We start from the raw sequence: 17862 nt of genomic DNA, 5'->3' as shown, positions 1-17862 counted from the left end.
AATTAGTGTATATATTTATGCACATGTGCATATGAAAAGAAAACATAATTTATTAATTCTATGCACGGAAGTCAGAAAAGGCTCATTACTAGTAACTACTGCTGTCCCTGAATGATGTTTTTTCTTCCCCCATAAATTTTTCATAGCTCTGATACTTAATTTGGTCTAGTAGGTTTTTGTTAAAGAGCTAGTAGTAAGTTATCTTGATTTGTTCTGGCACCAACACATATTAGCTATGCAAAGTACAAGGAATTTATGTGTTTGATCATATTTGTAAAATAGGCATTTTGATAACAAATTCACTGAATTTTTGTTAGGATTTGCTTTTAAAAGTGCTGCATATGAAACCATGAAGCCTAACCATAGTCCCTGCCACATATATAACCTGATAAATGAGTAGCAAATATTCTCTGGCCAAGCATAACAGAGAAGATGCCATTTGAAATGTCTGCTTCCTGTATTGGAATGCCTGGTTCAAGTCTCAACCCTGCCTCTGATTTAGCTACCTGCTAATATAGACCATGGGAATCATCATAGTGATGGCTCAAATAGTAAGGTCTCTGCCACTGGGAGAACCAGATTGTATTCACATCTCCTAGTATTCAAATGGCCCAGTTCTGGGTGTTGCTAGCATTAAGGAGTGAACCAGAGGATGGTGGAACTTTCTCCTTGTGCCTTCATTCTCTTCCTTCCTTAAGGAAGGGAAGTTTCAAAGGTCAGAAACAACATATTGCAAGTGGGTAGAATATAGTAGTGCAGTCAACAAATACATTGTGTGCAACCCAGGGTTCAAGATACTGAGTAAGTAATCTTGAATATGCAAACAAACAAGAAAAACATAAGCCCTGTTGTTATGCCCAGGATAACTTATGTGTGTGTGTGTGTGGGGGGGGTTGAGGTAGAAGATGGCAGCTGGAGTTAATTGTAGAGGGATTCTGAGTTTATGGTAATTGACTTACTGTTTATCAGGATGGGGAGCTAAGGTAAGCTCATAGATTTTTTACTCTTGGTGATAATAATACATTATTTTGCTGAATTTTACAGGTATGTCTGTGAACTTGTTTATTTATCTAATGCCTTTTTGATAGCTAAAAGAACTGAGATAGGGAGTATTTAAGAAATTTACCCAGGGTGATACAAATAGGAAATGCAGTGTCAAGGTACAAACATGATACTTTCTTAATCCAATATATGTACTCATTAGAAATTTGAACTTTGCTGCATTAATTATGGAAAATCAGTATTTTTCTTTTTCTCTCTTTTTTTAAATTTTGATGATGTTTACATAATTGATTAGGGCTCAAAATGTCAAGGGCTATAGGAAAGTGGGTAAGTCCATTATTTCCATTCTCTTTCCTGTATCTGGGGGAAAGAGAGAGAAAAAGGGAGAATCAGTTTTGCTTGTTTGTTTTAAAAAAGAGAGTGACGTGGTCACATTGCATAGTTAAGAATCATAATCAGCTTTGAATCATACAGGAAGAAATGAAGCATAGGGAACAGAATAGTCATACCCACCTTCTCATAGAATATCTCTATATCACTAATACTTCTTTTCACAATATGAGCATCCATCTCTTTCTAAGGATGGCTCACTGTAGAATTGTCCTTTTCCATAGTCTTACACTATTCTTTTAATCATTCGAGTTTGGAACTATTGGAATATTTGGCCTGTTACTTTCCCTCATCAGAGTGACTAAGTCCTATTTTTGCTTTCAGTATCTGCTAAATGTGTATTTCTTTGCCCTTTCTGCACACATCTTAATGATCACATTAGTTCTTTTAATCTTTGATGTTGTCCAGTTAATTATTTTGGTATATTATCTTTTAATATAAATTTGCCTTTTCAACTTAATTTGGAGCTTCAGGCTGCAAAGGTACCCTGATTCATGTATTCCTCTGTTATCCAGGGTGCTTGGCACAGTCCCTAGCTCATAGTGGATCACTGAATACATTTTTGCATATATTTGTTTGATCCTAACCCTTAAAAAGTGTATAGTACTTTATCCTGAGGAACAATTTCTGACTTTGTTCTAGTCAGCACTCCCATCTATGTCTCAGAAAATATAGTATCCTGGAAAATTCTGGCTTTTGGAGTGTGTGTGTGCGTGTGTGTGTGTTTTCTGCCTTTGAATGTAAATACACAGAAACACACACATTCACACTAAGCAGGAGTAGAGTTACATTTTAAAACAGTGCTTTGTAGGCAGCTCAAGTGAGAGTTCATGTGGTTGAAAAATCTCCATTCAGGAACGATTATTCACTATTGAGTATATCCTAGCATTATCTTTGGTACTTTGAAAACAAATGAAACAAGGCTACTGTCTTGAAAAGAACTCGTGTTGTCTACAAGGAACTATTGTAATGAGGTATTTTAAATGGCAAAACAAGAGTCATTAATTCCTCTTAAGATACAGAGACTTCAGTCATGAGATACCAGTTGAGAAGTCTTGAACAGTGAGTAGGTACTTACCTGGCAGATGGAATTTTAAAACAAGGAGCCTCTAACAAGAGAGAAGCATTTCTACAAAATAACACAGTGCTATGAAAAGGCATGGCATGTCCTAGCAATAGTAATCAGACCAAAAGCAGCAGGAGACGGGTTAGCAAGGAAGACCCAGCTCACCACGCGTGTTGTATACTAGACAAAGGATTTTATCTACTTCCCTAGATGAGAAGAAAGCTTTACAGTGAAAATTAGTGGATTCTAATTAGTGTGAAAAAATTAAACATTTGACAAACAACATCAATGTGGAGATGTAAGTGCAGTTGTATAGTTTAGAGAATAAGACCCATGAGAAAGGAATTTTCCCTCTCTGAGAGGCTGTTATAAAGCAGGGAGTGACAAATTATTTTCAGTTCTCACTGAGGAAAAAGTAGGAAGATATAGGCTTGAATATCAGCAGAAGAGAAAATTACATACAGAAGGGGTCTTTCACAGAGTGATTGAGTGTGACTGACACAGATCAGTAAAATGTTTTCTCCAGCTCGCTGGCTGTGTGCTGGTGTCTGTGTACTCACTGTGTGTTCAGTCTGATTTCAAAGACATAGCGAAACTGAAGAGTTTCAGGCTCATTTGAGAGTATGTCTAATGAGGGTTATTCTTAGTTATCAATTAGTTATTTACATATTTTGCTGTCTTAAGTTTGGGAAGTATATTTGTTCATATAAAATATAGAAACTATCTTTGGCAAAATAACATCCAGTTTCATTACTAAAAGAGAAATCATGAGGCTTCATTATAACAATCAGTGTTCTGTTAAAGGTTATTTTGTATTCATGTATGTCTCATTTCTGAAAGTCATGAAATATTAGGTAAATAAAACTCATTGGAATTCAGTTATTAATCTTTATGTGTAATGTTTATTGGTCAGATGATTATAATTAAGACTGCTGTATAGTTTGTTAAATGATGACACTGTCAGTTAATACAGTGACTGATACTTCTATTATGGTTATTATGTGATACTAAGCTTATCAAAATGCTAGAAAATCTTTTTTTTTTAGCATTTTCAAGTATTTCTAATGTCTGGAACTGATGTTTTTATTTTTGTTTCCAGATGCAGGCAAGACATAAAATTGTACAGTGACCATTTTATTCAGCCTTTGTATCTTATAAAACAGGAATCATTCATCTGTCTGTATTATTTTCCTGCTTGTTGGGGCTAGGGAGACGATGAGAGGGAGGGCAGAGGCAAGCATACAAACATGTGCTTTGCTTCTGAATAGAGGGGGCCTTAAAATGCTTACAGCATAGTTTCCACTGAAACTTAAGCAATCTGGGCATGTATTATTAGGATATTTGATGATTATTTAAATTTTAAGATTACTTCAATTAAGCAGATATCAACTAACTCAAATAGTTTGAAATTGATTTTGTATACCTACTTGGATTTGAATATGTACATATTACATAACATAAATAATATACATATAGTGTGTGTATATATCTATATATATATGCCCCAAATATATATATATAGCTAGCATGTATGGAAGGAAAAATTATTGGATAAATGCCCTTAACTAGTTTACCTGCTGAATGTGAATGTTCTTAAGGTGCGTCTTGTGCTGACATTGAACAAGGCAATAAGGCCTAAGATATGGAGAATAACTGATGTGTGAATGATATAGATTTGGTGAGGAAGACTGATAACATAATAACATAGAGCAAAAAGTTCAACAAATAGCATTTTTATATGATATATTTTATATATTGCATGTTTTAGGGGCACTCCTCTAAGGTCAGAACTATGGAAAAGAGCTGAAAACATTACTTATTTTTCATGATTCCTTTTCAATTTGAAACATTAAAGTGGACTCTCTGTATGAAGTTTTCTAAAAAAATAAATATTGCAATTCAGATTAAGCAGTTGTCTCGAAGACCAACTATGTTTTTTCTCAGCTTGACAATATAAGTTCTTGGCCATGTTTGTTTCTGCTTTGAGCAGAATACTATGATTCTAAAATAGCTTGTGCATGCTAGCTTGGCAAGCCTTTCTGATTTCATCAAGTGTGTTACAGTAAAGTATATATTTCAAGAGCTTAAATTTTTTCGATGCAGAACAGTTCAATGTCAGTGAGAAGCAAAAAAAAAAAAAAAAGACACAAAAATTGACATTAGAAACACCGTGCCACTTTTCTATTTCTTTATTTGCATTCTAGTGTTAAGTTACATGCATTCAAATAATTATAATATGTATAAAATTTGGTGATCTGAAAAACTACATGGGTTTTTGTTGTTTGGGGTGCTGCGTGGGGCTGTTTTCTTCCCTTCATAAAGTTCATATAAACTATAGATCAGATTCCTTTCCTTGAAGAACATGCATCTGTAATTCCCCATACATCATTTTTAAGGATTTAGGAGCTGAATGCTTTGCAAGAAAAACGGAGTCTTAATTTTCTTATAATGTGGAACGTTCAAGGTACTCTAAAAACAATGCCCTTTGTGAACCTATAACACAGTAATCCTGGGTAAAGACCTCTGTTTCAGAAAGAGGGCCTCCCATTGATTCCCCCACAGCTGCCAGCCTTATTTAAGAGAACTTGCCCTTGAGAATTGGGTTGCACTTTGTTCTTACAGTTTGTCCTTGAATGCTTGCATTTGATCTTGTGGTAGTTAGAAGGGTTTAGTGGATCAGCATGATCATGCAAAATTTTAAATATTTTTCCTTTATGATACAAGAGACTCCTAGAAATTCTAAATGAAACAACTGTGACCCTGGAACTATCAATTCTGTACCTGCTGTGGCTATTTATTTGGGGCCTTGGGACTAATATATTTTCAGTTGTCCACATCATCACAATGTAAATGACTTGTAAAAGGTGCAGTACAAAACAAATTCAGTATGGACCTGATTTATTAAATGCTATGTGTTTTTCATTTTAGCCTCTGGAACAATAAGGATTAATTTACTCTGTAATTACCTAAATATCCTCTGCAGCCTTTTCATAAATCTGCTTGTGAAGAATACTCATTTATTCTAAACAGAGTAATCCTGAGAGCTCAAAACCTTGAATCAGTATGAACATCAGTGGACAAACCCATCATCTAAGGATTATAGAATTAAAACATTCAATAGAATGAAAAAACTTGATACTTTATGCTGTATTTGGCTTTGATTCTAAGTAAATCCTTGATTTCATTTTCAGCTTAGGTTAGTCAGAATTGTATTACAGGACACACTAGATTCTCATCATGTTTTTTGCCCTGTACTTTAAAGAATTATTATCCTTGTAATTATGACATTTCTTGTCTCATGTCCTCAAAGAGGAAATATAATATATAAGCAGAAAGGTAAAACATAAAATGTATCATATTATCATGATTGTGGGTGAGATTCCTTTTATAGTCCTGGGTAAGAGCAACACTGAGAATTCTTTCTTCATGGCCTGGCTAAATAAAGAAGAATAAATGCATTTTTCTTTTATCTTAGTTTGTATCATTAGTGTCTAGAAATAAACATAAACTCACAAATGAACCCAGCTTGTAAGAGTGTGTTTGTAATGACGAACAGACTGCTAATAACATATGCACACATTAACTTGTACCATTGCTATCAATGCTTAAATTAATGCTCATTAATTAGTTCATTTTTCTGTGGTGGTTTTAGGCATTTTTGAAAGTATAGATTAAGTTTTAATTTGATGCTTTTCTTAGTCATCTTTCTCGCTTTTAAAATAGAGAGCATTGCTTCTAGACCCCATTAGGAACCTACTCCATACACTTGTTCTAATTTGAATGTGTTATAGTAAAGTCAATTTGTGCATTTCTTTCATTCAGGGAAAAAAAAATCTGTATTTAAAACACTAAACAGTTTGTTGTTATTGTTTCCTTGCAGATCAGAGATACTAAGTCAGCAGATCAAAAAACAACCCTTTTGCATTTTATTGCTGAAATATGTGAAGAAAAGTACCGGGATATCCTAAAGTTTCCAGAAGAATTGGAACATGTAGAAAGTGCAAGCAAAGGTAATTGATTTGCAATTGCCTCAACACTCTTCTTTGCCTGTGTGTTTTATCTTAACTAGGAGGATTAAAGAGTCTATCAACATTATTAACTATAGAATATTTTGTTCATTTATAAATGCATGAGAAAAGCAAGAAGATAGTCACCCCTAACTTACCTTTCACAGCATAGTGCGATTCAGTTATCTTTCTCTCTTGACTCTTAATGCTGCTGATTTGTTGTAGTTTTCAAACCTCTGGTAACAAATGTTTGTTCTTTCCTTTGATTAACACTGAGGGATATGCATTGTTTCCAAAGGAATCATACTGGTGGGCCTCTGGTGATATGAAAACTATTTTACAAGCAGTGCTTGCTGGAGTGTGATTAAAATGTGGACGGTCTGGAAAGATAGATTAATCGCTACTTTAACAAAAATCAAGATGAGATGTGGCTACGTGCAAAGGTGATATCCTAGATTTTAGATGAGAGAGTACGTCTGAATGGGTGGATGTGAGAAGGCTTTGTAAACAAGACCAAAGAGGCAATTATGAGAAGAGGAGAAAACATGAACAATGCACAGTGGTCCAGCATTTAAGAAAAATGAGAGGAATAGTTGAATATAAGTTGGAGGAAGAAATCAGGTATCTGAGAGACTGCAGTATTAGGCTAAGTCTACTTTTCATGTGCTAGGCAATAAGATAACATTGAAGGGGCAGAATGGGCAACACTAGGCCCCAGTGAAAAACAGGAGAGGGTGGTAACAGGAATCTTTGAGATTTTAATTCTTGATAATTAGCTCTCTGTCAGTCAGTAAATAGTCTATACTCCTGGAAGAAGTTGACAGGTGAAAAAGGGATAGATCGAAGAAAAAATTTTCTGAAGGTAAGCTTCTGTATGGTTTTTTAGTTTTCATTTGTTTCGCATGACTCTGGAGGGTGAGAAAAGTTACGATCAAGGAGCCACATCGAGTGAGGGAATTCTTTTGACATCATATCATGACAGAAAATGTCACATGGAGAGAGAGGGCAAGGGATTGAACTCACAGTATCAACCCTTTTATAACTTGCATGAATTCATTCCACAAGGGTAAAACCCTCATGATCTGGTTATCTCCCCTAGGCCCCTCCTCCCAATAGAGATTTTATCTTGAGAATTGAGTTTCTAACATGTTTCTGTTTTTGTTTTTGGAGCGGGGAGACACAGACTGCTGTGGTCAGTGGTGTGTGGGTGGGTATATGTGTACGTGTTTTTGTCTAAATATGGTATAGTTAACTGTGGGCATTCAAATATATATGTAAGTATATTTGTATACATAGGGTTTTTTGTATACATAGGGTTTTATAAGTTAGACTTTAGATCATATCATATACTTCTCACTATCTCCACTGACGTAGACTATAGAGTACGATCATTTGAGCTAGATATTATAAATTTCTATCTGAAACTCTACAGCTTGTTAGTTCTGTGGACTTTAGCTAGTAATTTTTTAAAAAGGTTTATTTATTTTAATTTGTTTTTTTTAAGATTTATTTATTTTTATTACAAAGTCAGATATACAGAGAGGAGGAGAGACAGAGAGGAAGATCTTCCGTCCAGTGATTCACTCCCCAAGTGAGCACATCGCCTGGTGCTGCGCTGATCCGAAGCCAGGATCCAGGAACTTCTTCCAGGTCTCCCACGTGGGTGCAGTGTGCCAAAGCTTTGGGCCATCCTCGATTGCTTTCCCAGGCCACAAGCAGGAAGCTGGATGGGAAGTGGAGCTGCTGGGATTAGAACTGGCGCCCATATGGGATCCTGGCGCATCCAAGGCGAGGACTCTAGCTGCTAGTCCATGCCACCGGGCCCATTAAGATTTATTTACTTTAACTTGAAAGGTAGATTTTACAAAGAAAGGAAGATAGAGAGTCTTTGATCCACTGTTTCACTTTTAAATGACTGCAGTGGTCAGAGCTGAGCTGATCAGAACCTGGGAGCCGGGAACTCCCACATGAATACATGGGCCTGAGACATCCTCTGCTGTATTTCCAGGCCATAAGCAGGGATTTAGATGGGAAGTGAAGCAGCTGGGACAGGAACCAGCACTTATGTGGGATGCTGGCAAGAGCAGGTCGAGGATTAACTTGTTATGCCATCACTCTAGACCTTGAGGTAGTAATTTAAGCTTACCAGATTTTATTTCTTTATTTGAAACAAATCAACGCATTAGTAACAATTAGATTAAGTATGTTAACATATACAAAGTACCTTAAATTGCTTGAAACAAGTATCTAGGTGTTTCCATACTATTATCTTTACTAGTAAGTATAATTGTGATAATATTAATTGACATACTAGTATATTGCAATTATATTATAATGGAATAATTGTAAGGCTATCTTATATAGCTTAACTCTCAAATAAGTATGTATTATATTGAATTCTGTTGGTTTTTTTATGCCTGGGCTTCAGGTCAATCCTTTCATATTTTTCTTTTTCAGTATCACCAGCCTTTTTCTCCCTATACGTTTGAAGAGCAAAATCTCTCTGTTGTGTTTTGATTATTTCTCCTGTTGTGTATTCTTCCTGCTAGTGCATTCAAAAGACTGTTGCCAAAAAATCCTTTTCCTATCTCACTGTTAGGGCCATAGCAGTCCTCATTCTTCAAGTTATTTGACGAGTTCTTTTTCTTTCCCTATGAAATTGAGGCTCATAGCTCTCAACTCAAAAAGTTTCTTAAGCACATTCCACCTGCTTGCATCCTTCTTTCATTTTCTTCTAGTCCTCATTTCACTGTGCTCTGACATATATTCTCTTGAGCCATTTTTATTCCTTTATAATAATCCTGTCTCCATGTACAATCTCATGCTACATCCCCTGCCTGGAAATCGTACGTGCCCTGTCTTCTAAGACAACTGACTGCCATTTGTGAAATCACTGCTAAGAATCCAGTTGCTTTTGTTTTATTCTTTTTGAAATGTTTTGTTACTAAAGCCTTAAGAGAAAATAATTTCAAACTTAGTCTGCAAGAAGAAATAAAAAAGGATCAATATCAAGCTAGTATCCTCTTATTTACAGTTAGACACATTTCCTTGGTATTTGAGTCTAATTTGTCTTGCTCATTTATTCTATCAATCCTTTCTGAATCACATTCAGTCACCTTTGGTACTGTATATTCTGTTACCAGAAAAAGAAAAACAAATCAGTATTACCTAATTTCTTTTTTTCATGGTGGGCTGTTTCATTTTTACTTTTTTAAAAATTCTGTTTTATTTATTTGAAAGAGAGGGAGTGAGGAATGCAAGGGAGAGAGAGGAAGGGAAAGAGGGCAGGACAGAGGGAAGTAGACACACCCACACAAACACAAACACAAACACAAACACAAACACAAACACAAACACAGTGGGGGGAGGGGGGCAGAGGAAAGGAGGGGGGAGTGGGCAAGAGAGAGAGAGAGAGCGCACAAGCCCTAGACTGTCATAGTGGCCAGGGTGGCCCACCAGGTCCAAGGTAAGAGCCAGACGCTTTATCTAGGACTCTCATGTGAGTGCAGTGGCTCAAACACTTGGGCTGTCTTTCTCTGCTTTTCCCAGACAATTAGCAAGGAACTGTGTTAGAAGCTGAACACCTAGGACTGGGTGCAACAGCCGGAAGCGATGCTCGCATTGCAGAAGACAGCTTCACGTGCTGCACCACAACACCAACCCCGAACCGTACTGCTCTTTTAAAAAATTCCCTTCAGTTCGAAAACCAAAATAAAAATGAAATACCCATTTGAAAAACAAACACAAAACCAAAAAAAAAAAAAAGAAACAACCCCCACTGGAGGTCTATAGATAATGATTTTAGATATTTAAAAGGTGATTGTATGACTACCAATACCTGCTTCTGTGTTTTGGATTATTAGAGTATTGTTACCTAGACTAATAATGTAGGTCTATCTTGTATAATTAAAATTCATTTTATTTCAGTTCTGCAGTTATATGCCTCAAAATAACTGAGAAATGAATAAAAAGTCAATTTGAAATGAGAGAAAATGCACGGATAGAACCATGTGGTTTGCCAAAGAAAAGTTTGTGTTTTTGTTTGTTTGTTTGTTTGTTTTTATTTTTTTATGGCTAAATCAACGTTTTAATATTGGGTTATTTGCATATTATAATAAAATAGTAGCTATATTAAAATGAATTCAACTCCTCCATAATCTGTCCTTTATATTAATTATATTTCATCTTAATTCTTTCTTTTTTTTTTTTTATTGTTGCTTACATTGTATTATGTAGTACAGTTTTATAGGCGCTGGGGATTCCCCCCACCCCTCCCATACCCCTCCCCCCATGGTGGATTCCTCCACCTTGTTGCATAACCATAGTTCAAGTTCAGTTGAGATTCATTGCTTGCAAACACATGCCTAGCATAAAGTTCAGCGTCTTATTGTCCAGATAAGTTCAGTGGCCTCTTGGGGAGACCTTCTATGGTCTGAAGATAGGTCTAACAGAGTAAAGATCCGGTCAGTTAAAAGCCCCAACAAGGCCTCAGTATCAATATACAACATTATGGAATTAATTGACATAGTATTGGGTAAACAATATGTTAAAAATAATGCAAGTGAAAAGTTTGTTTTTTGAATTGCCTTTATTCTTTGTAAATCCAACCTTCTAAAATTACGGGCTTGTTGGCAAATTTGAATTGTGATATAACTTACATATTTTCTTAGAGCCATGTAGCTCAAAGATGTTGGGGGAAAACACATCATTTTTACATTAAAACAGATATATTTCATGGAGTAGAATGCAAAACAAACATGAATTTTTAAACTGTAAGATAACTTCAAAGAAATTTCATCCTTGCAGCAGATCCCTTGGGGCACATGTTCCATCTTCGCTTCCATTAGGGTGTTTTGGTGGGTAAAGTTCATGAAACAGTGCCTGAAGAATCAGAAAGTGATTTTGTTTGGGTTTTGGTATATGCAGCTAGTTAGTGAGAGGCGAGGCAAACAGAACGTGAGGCAATCACTTCCTTCTTAACAGGAACTTTTACAGTACTTAAGGAAGCTTAACATAAAATCTGGTAGTTCAACTTCATTACCAGTAAAATTAATAAAACAATATCACTCCGGTCATTTTAGTCCAGATTAAATTATAAATATGTAGTTCCTTTAATTCATATCTGATATATCAATAAGTCTTTACTGAGAAAAAAAGAAAAGGTTGCTCTATACTCCAATGCCTAACTTTTTATAAACCACATTACCTTTTTCCGGATGATTAGCTTTAAAGAATTATATATATATATATATATATATATTTAATCATATATACCATACTATATATATAATTATTTATATATGCCAATCTATCTTGATTGTATTGTGTATTCATATATAAACTTATTTGTCATAGGTGTATGTTGCATAATATTTTCTGATATATTAGTCATAATTGAATATTTGATAATTTTTTATTATTGTCACCTTTTGGCTCTCACTTTAACTTTCAGCTCTGAGGCATTTAAAAGTTTGATTTAAAACCTCTGCTGTTTTATAGATTTGCTTCAGGGATTAAACCAAAATGGTTACTAAAATTTAATTAAAATTATTCCATCCAAAGGGGAAAAATCATATTAATATATTTGAAGCCACTATTAATCAAAAGGTTTTGTATAAATCCAAAATGGATCTCACTTTATTTGAATTAGTGCCCTCCTACAAGCTAAAAACTAGCTGTATTTATTCTTAACAGTATTAATTTGTCAGGAATTTAACAAATTATGGATTTTAATGATCAACTATCTCTTGTGTATTTTCTGCCATGCTTCCATGTCATATTAGTCATGGGTAAGGTGTTTATCCCTTCTGACTTCCTCTCAGGATTAATAATGATGAAATTTCAGATTAAAGAAAATGTAGGGGGAAATTATGAAATAAATTTAAAGAAAAATGATATCATAAATAAGTCAGCAGAAAGAAACCATCTTAGAAACTCCAGAGCTAGTGTAAGATTTAGAGGTCATCTATTCTTAGCTAAAATGGGCCTGTGATAGCTTTTAATCCAAATTCGTCATTTTACAGTAAATGAAACAAAGTCCCAGAGTGAGGAAGGAATTGTCCATGATCCTGCAGCTGGAGGGTGGTCAACATATTTGTGCAGACCTTGTCTGGAATTATTTTGTTTTGTGTGTGTGTGTATCATCATTACTTTCTCTGTGAACTAAAACATACAACAGAAGTTCATGCTCATGTATTGAACAATTCATAGAAAGTAAATGCTGACCAAATAAAATGCCTAATGAAATTGTAAATACGACTTCCCCTATGTACTTGTCCACAATCTTTCTACTCCTGTGGTGACAGAATTAACATCTCTGTCCTCTGTGTCCCAGCAGCATTTTGTTGATTTTGGTGATAAAATGCATACTACAGTTGCCTTTTTATTTCATGATTTCCTTCAGTATCAGCCTCCTTCTTGAGGTTCCTTAGTTGTGAGAACTATCTTTCTTTTGCCCTTACAGCCTCATTACTAGCACAACATCTGAGACAGAAGTAAGTACTCAGTCAATGCTTATTAAAGCAAGTAATTGCTTATCATTTTGCTACAGCAGGCATATTTGAAAATAAAACATCATGGAAATTGAAAAATGGAAAATTGCAACTTAAAATTAGTTCACGATAAATACAACAAAATGAGCAAGTTAAGCTAAACTGAGGATGACACTGGGTTTTATCAGTTGTCTGGCCTTGTTTTACTTCTTTTGAGGTGAAAGTTAAAAGTGGATGCAATCAAGTTAATAATGGAGGGGTCCTAAGCTTATGGAGGTCACCAAACAAGAGATTTATGATGAGCACTAAGGTTTCAGTCCCCTAGGACCCAATGGGTGCTAGTTGTCACAGTGTAATATCAAACTAATTGTTGAAATAACTGCTGTTCTTTTTTTGAAATCCTGAAAAAATTACTTTCGTATTGTCTACTGTTAGTTTTATTGAAAAATCATTGAATTATGGAACAACATCCTACTGTATTTTGAGCATTTAACTTTTAGTGACTTATAAGTACTTAGATGTGAAAATGTTAAAGAATTTAAAAGATTTAAACTTTAAGTTATAATCTTACTTTTTAAAAGTGCAGATTCATAATATGCCCATGTGACAAAGGACAAGTATTTCTTGACCTTACTTAAATGTTGACAATGTGAATAAAATTGTGTTAACATATCATTGCCTAATGTTAATTTAAAAACTTAGATTATTTGTTCAGCTTCCTTTGAACATTTTTGTATGTACTGTTTAAAACAATTTTAACATTTTTTTGTTGAATGAATTACAGTCTGTCAAGTCAATACCATAAATATATTATAGAATTGTGAGGAATAACATTAACTTGCAGGGAGTTAAATATGTATTTACCTATATAGAATTTTCTAGTTTGTTATAATTTTCTCCTTATTTCCACCAAGTTATTTGTCATTTTTAAAAACAGGTGTCTTTAAATTGAGAGAGATGATATGAGATCCGAATATATATAAACTTTTTGTTAAGTGTGTGTTAAATACTTAGCATGTGGTCTTCCACATAATAAATTTGTTTTTATAATAGTACTATTAGTCATTATTTATTGAAAACAATAATTACCTGGATACCATGCAAATGATGATTGTTTAATCCATTATTATTGTTATTATTATTAGTTGCACATATATAGGGATTGCCCCCCCCACATCCCAAACTTGCCTCCGCATTCTCCCCCACCACTATTTTCCCCTATACTGTCATAATACTATAATACTTTTGATGACCCAGTCTACATTCCACTCCTGTATAATAAAAAGGCATCATTAACCCTATTAGCTTTCATTGGATTCTCTAGAGGTTCCTCTGCCTTAGTATTTATTGAAACTCTTAATTTGGTGTCTAATTTTATAATCTCTTGCATTGCAATATGAGAATTGCTATTTTTAATATTATTTGAGTGGCAGAAGCAGAGGGAGAGCAAGACACAGACAAAGTTTACATCCACAGACTCACTGGTTCACTTCTCAGATTGCAGCAACAACCAAAGGTTAGGCCAGAAATGAGGATCTCCAGCTGGGTCTCCCATGTTGGTATCAGGAGCCAAGCACTTAGACCATGTAATGCTGCCTACCAAGGTACATTAGCAAGGAGCTGTTTCAGCAAAGCAGCCAGAACTTTAAGCAACACTCTGTTATGGGATGCCAGCTTTGGGAAGCAGAAGCTTAACTTACTGTTGTACAACATGGCAGCACAATATAAGAGTTTCTGTTTGTGACTGCATCTTCACTTGATGCTCTGTCAATAATGTATGAATATATTATTCTGTTTTTATACTGAATAATTTAACAAAGAATTGACATATTCAGCTCACTGAATGATTATTAAATATCGACTTGATGCTACCTAGTCTTTATTTTACCCTAGGTAAATCTCTCTGAATGCATAGATTAACTAGAATACATTTGTAGGTATTTCATGTCAACTTCTTATCCATCAGCCAACAATTAAAAATATCTTCCAAAGGTATTCTTTAAAAATGGTAGGCCAAAAGTCATCTATTTGGCTAAAATCAAGATGGTTATTTTTAATGACAGTCTCTGGAAAAGCAAATACCTAGAGGCTTTTCATGTTCTGATCATGGTGAATTCCTTGATCTGGCTGTTGGCAACATGGATATATTTACTTTGTGACCAGCTATTCAACTACTCACTTATTTGCACTTTCTTGAATTTTCTTTTCTTAAATAAGTTTTACACTTCAACAAAGCAGCTTTAAAAAGATGTTCATTCACAATTTTAAAATATGTAATCATTTAGCAAAAAATGTGGTGGGTATTACATTTAAATTCAGGAGGGTCTATTAATGCATAAGAACCTTTTAGACATTTTCATCATAAGGATCTCATCCATTATAGTAATATAAACAAGCACTGTCAGGGTTGATTTGACAATATTATAAACAATTTGTTTTCAGTAAGGTGTATGTCACAGAATTATTTTATCAAAGCACCCTTTAGTCTAAGACTAATTATTTGCTTGTTCTTTAATTTTAAGCAAAGGAGGAGATAGAAGAGAAAAAGATATATCAACTACATTATATAGCATATAATGATATGATCCTTACCTTAGTTGTTATAGCTGTTAAGAATATCATTGAAATCTAGCATGTCCTTAATACATACTGAGTTAAAATGTCCGTCAAGAATGTCACTGTTTTTTTTTAATTCTTGTATCTTTGCTTCAGTCTCAAAAAATAGGATATGTGAGAATATTGATCAGTTTAATCTTACTGTGAATTCAATATAATTTCCTAAGAAGTTATTATTCAGATGTTGGGTGTTCTACTTTAAGTCCTAAAGTAAAATCGAGACATATTTGAAGTAAGAATTTAATGATCGATGTTGAACAGCATTGCCAAGTAGAAAAGGGAGGGTAAAGGAATTGGAAGAATGACAGAAAAAACAAATGAGCCAGCTGCTCCCAGAGAAGATTCCTAAGAAAAAGTAAATCAGAGTATCATTTGGCACAGCAGCAAAAATGCCACTTGAGCCCCTGCATCCCATGTTGCAGTGCCAGTTTGAGTCTCAGTTTTTCTGGTTCCCATTCCAATTTCCTGCTGATGCACCTCTTGAGGGATAACATGATTGGTTAAGTGTTTAGATCCCTACCACCCATGTGAAAGACCTAGACTGAGTTTGAGACCCCTGGCTCTGGCCTAGCCTATACCTGACCAATACAGGCATTTGGAAAGTGAACCACTGGATAGAAGATTTATATCTCTCTTGATTTTTCAAACAAAATGAAAATACACAAAAGAAATTAAACAGGAGAAGAGAAGGTAGACCATGTTCTTACAGAGCTTGCTTTGTAATTCTAAGGAAAATAAGTGAAACCTGCCCACCAACTCAATTACAATTACTGCAATGGCTCCCAGGCTTTCTGATATAGGCTTCAATTAGGCTGAACAGTTTACGAATGTAGTTGTTGGAGATTTCAGCAGAGTACCAGAATAAAATCAGAATAATCACACTATCTAGCAATGGCTTACATTCTCTACTTCTTACGTATTTCAGAGCTGAATTGAACACAAAGACTAAGTCATTTTCTTGAAATTTTCTTGTAATTGATTGAGGTTCTTTGCTGGAATTTGTAATCTATAAATTGATGCAGTAAACTTAGTGGAAAATATAGTATTTTCATGTATATTCGAAAATATTTAATGGAATTTACACATAAACTAGTAAAACAACAGACACTTTTATCTGAAGATTTGTTAAAGTAGTAGGGAGATGTCCTTCAGTCCTGTTGGACATTATCAGCCATGTGGCAGAAGATTCTAATCTAGTCATATCTGAGATAAACACATATGGAAAAATGATTTTTAGGTGTTAGAATAATTCCATATACTATCTAGTTTATATTTTGTCACCAGCTGCTTTTTTTTAATCATAATTTGTCCGTCTCTCAGTGTCTGTTTCCTCATGTGTACAGCATTTTTTATAAAAAATAGAGATGATAATATTTAGCATAGTTTTCTTCAAGGTGATTATGATAATAAAATTATATTGAATATGGAAATGCCTTTGGGAAAAGGTGTTATATTTGAATAATGGTTTTTATTCAAACTAGCATGAGGATGTTAATTTTGATCAATATTTTTTGTCTCTTCAGCCTAACCTTTAAAATGCATGCAAAAACTCATATGTTCAATTTAAGCTTTCATAAATAAAGTACAATATTGTTAATTTCTTTCACACACATTTTCTACTTTGGAACCTTTTCACAATAAGGCTAAGAAAATTTAATCACAAGACTCATGTTATTTTAAGTATCTGTATACTTTTATGGAAGAATCATTGTCCTGTTCAAGGGTTGACCATAAAATCCTAGTGTCCTATTTTGTTAGAATGTCTTTTTTCTTTTACATACATATAAACAAGGGAGAAAAGAAAAAGCATATAGTATTTGAGTACTTCAGTTGTAATTGATGGTTAAAGGTTATGAGAATAAAAATCTACATTTAAGATTACCATAATAGCTAACAATTGATATTTGATGAACATTTTAAAAGAGTGGATTTTGCTTGCAGTTGTAGGAGAAAGTCCAAAGCTGATATTATTTACTGTATATTCATTTAATTACATATTTTCTGATGAGTAATAGTTGTAATAGTCACTACAAATTACAAAGAAGCTACTAAGTACCAAGACACTGTATTAAGCATGGTGTTTGAGAAAAAGAAACTGAGTCACAGAAATGTCAAGAATAGTACTCATGATCATTGCAATTAAGTAAGAGCAAATATTTTTCTACTTCTAAAAGGATATTCCAACAATTTGTAAAAAGCAGAATTTGAGAATCAATTTAGGAGCAGATGATTGCTTAGTGGTTAAGACAGCTACATCCCACACTGGAGTCCCTGGGTTCCATTCCTAGGT

At 34.4% G+C, this 17862-nt stretch overlaps 1 protein-coding gene across 6 annotated transcripts in view; it reads left to right on the top strand.

Moving 5' to 3' along the window:
• DIAPH2 (diaphanous related formin 2) overlaps positions 1-17862 on the top strand; it is an 830745-nt gene that overhangs the window by 411156 nt on the left and 401727 nt on the right. For all 6 annotated transcript variants that reach the window (XM_040999826.1, XM_040999825.1, XM_040999824.1 and 3 more), the window contains one exon: positions 6339-6468. In XM_040999826.1, the coding sequence (XP_040855760.1) occupies positions 6339-6468 (130 nt within the window). The remainder of the gene's footprint in view (positions 1-6338; positions 6469-17862) is intronic.

Source organism: Ochotona curzoniae, unplaced genomic scaffold (assembly GCF_017591425.1).
Source record: "Ochotona curzoniae isolate NIBS_2020 unplaced genomic scaffold, NIBS_Ocur_1.0 scaffold_1852, whole genome shotgun sequence".
Classification (NCBI taxonomy): Eukaryota; Metazoa; Chordata; class Mammalia; order Lagomorpha; family Ochotonidae; genus Ochotona; species Ochotona curzoniae.
The sequence above is the reverse complement of the archived record's forward strand: the minus strand, read 5'-3'. Positions and strand labels throughout refer to the sequence as shown.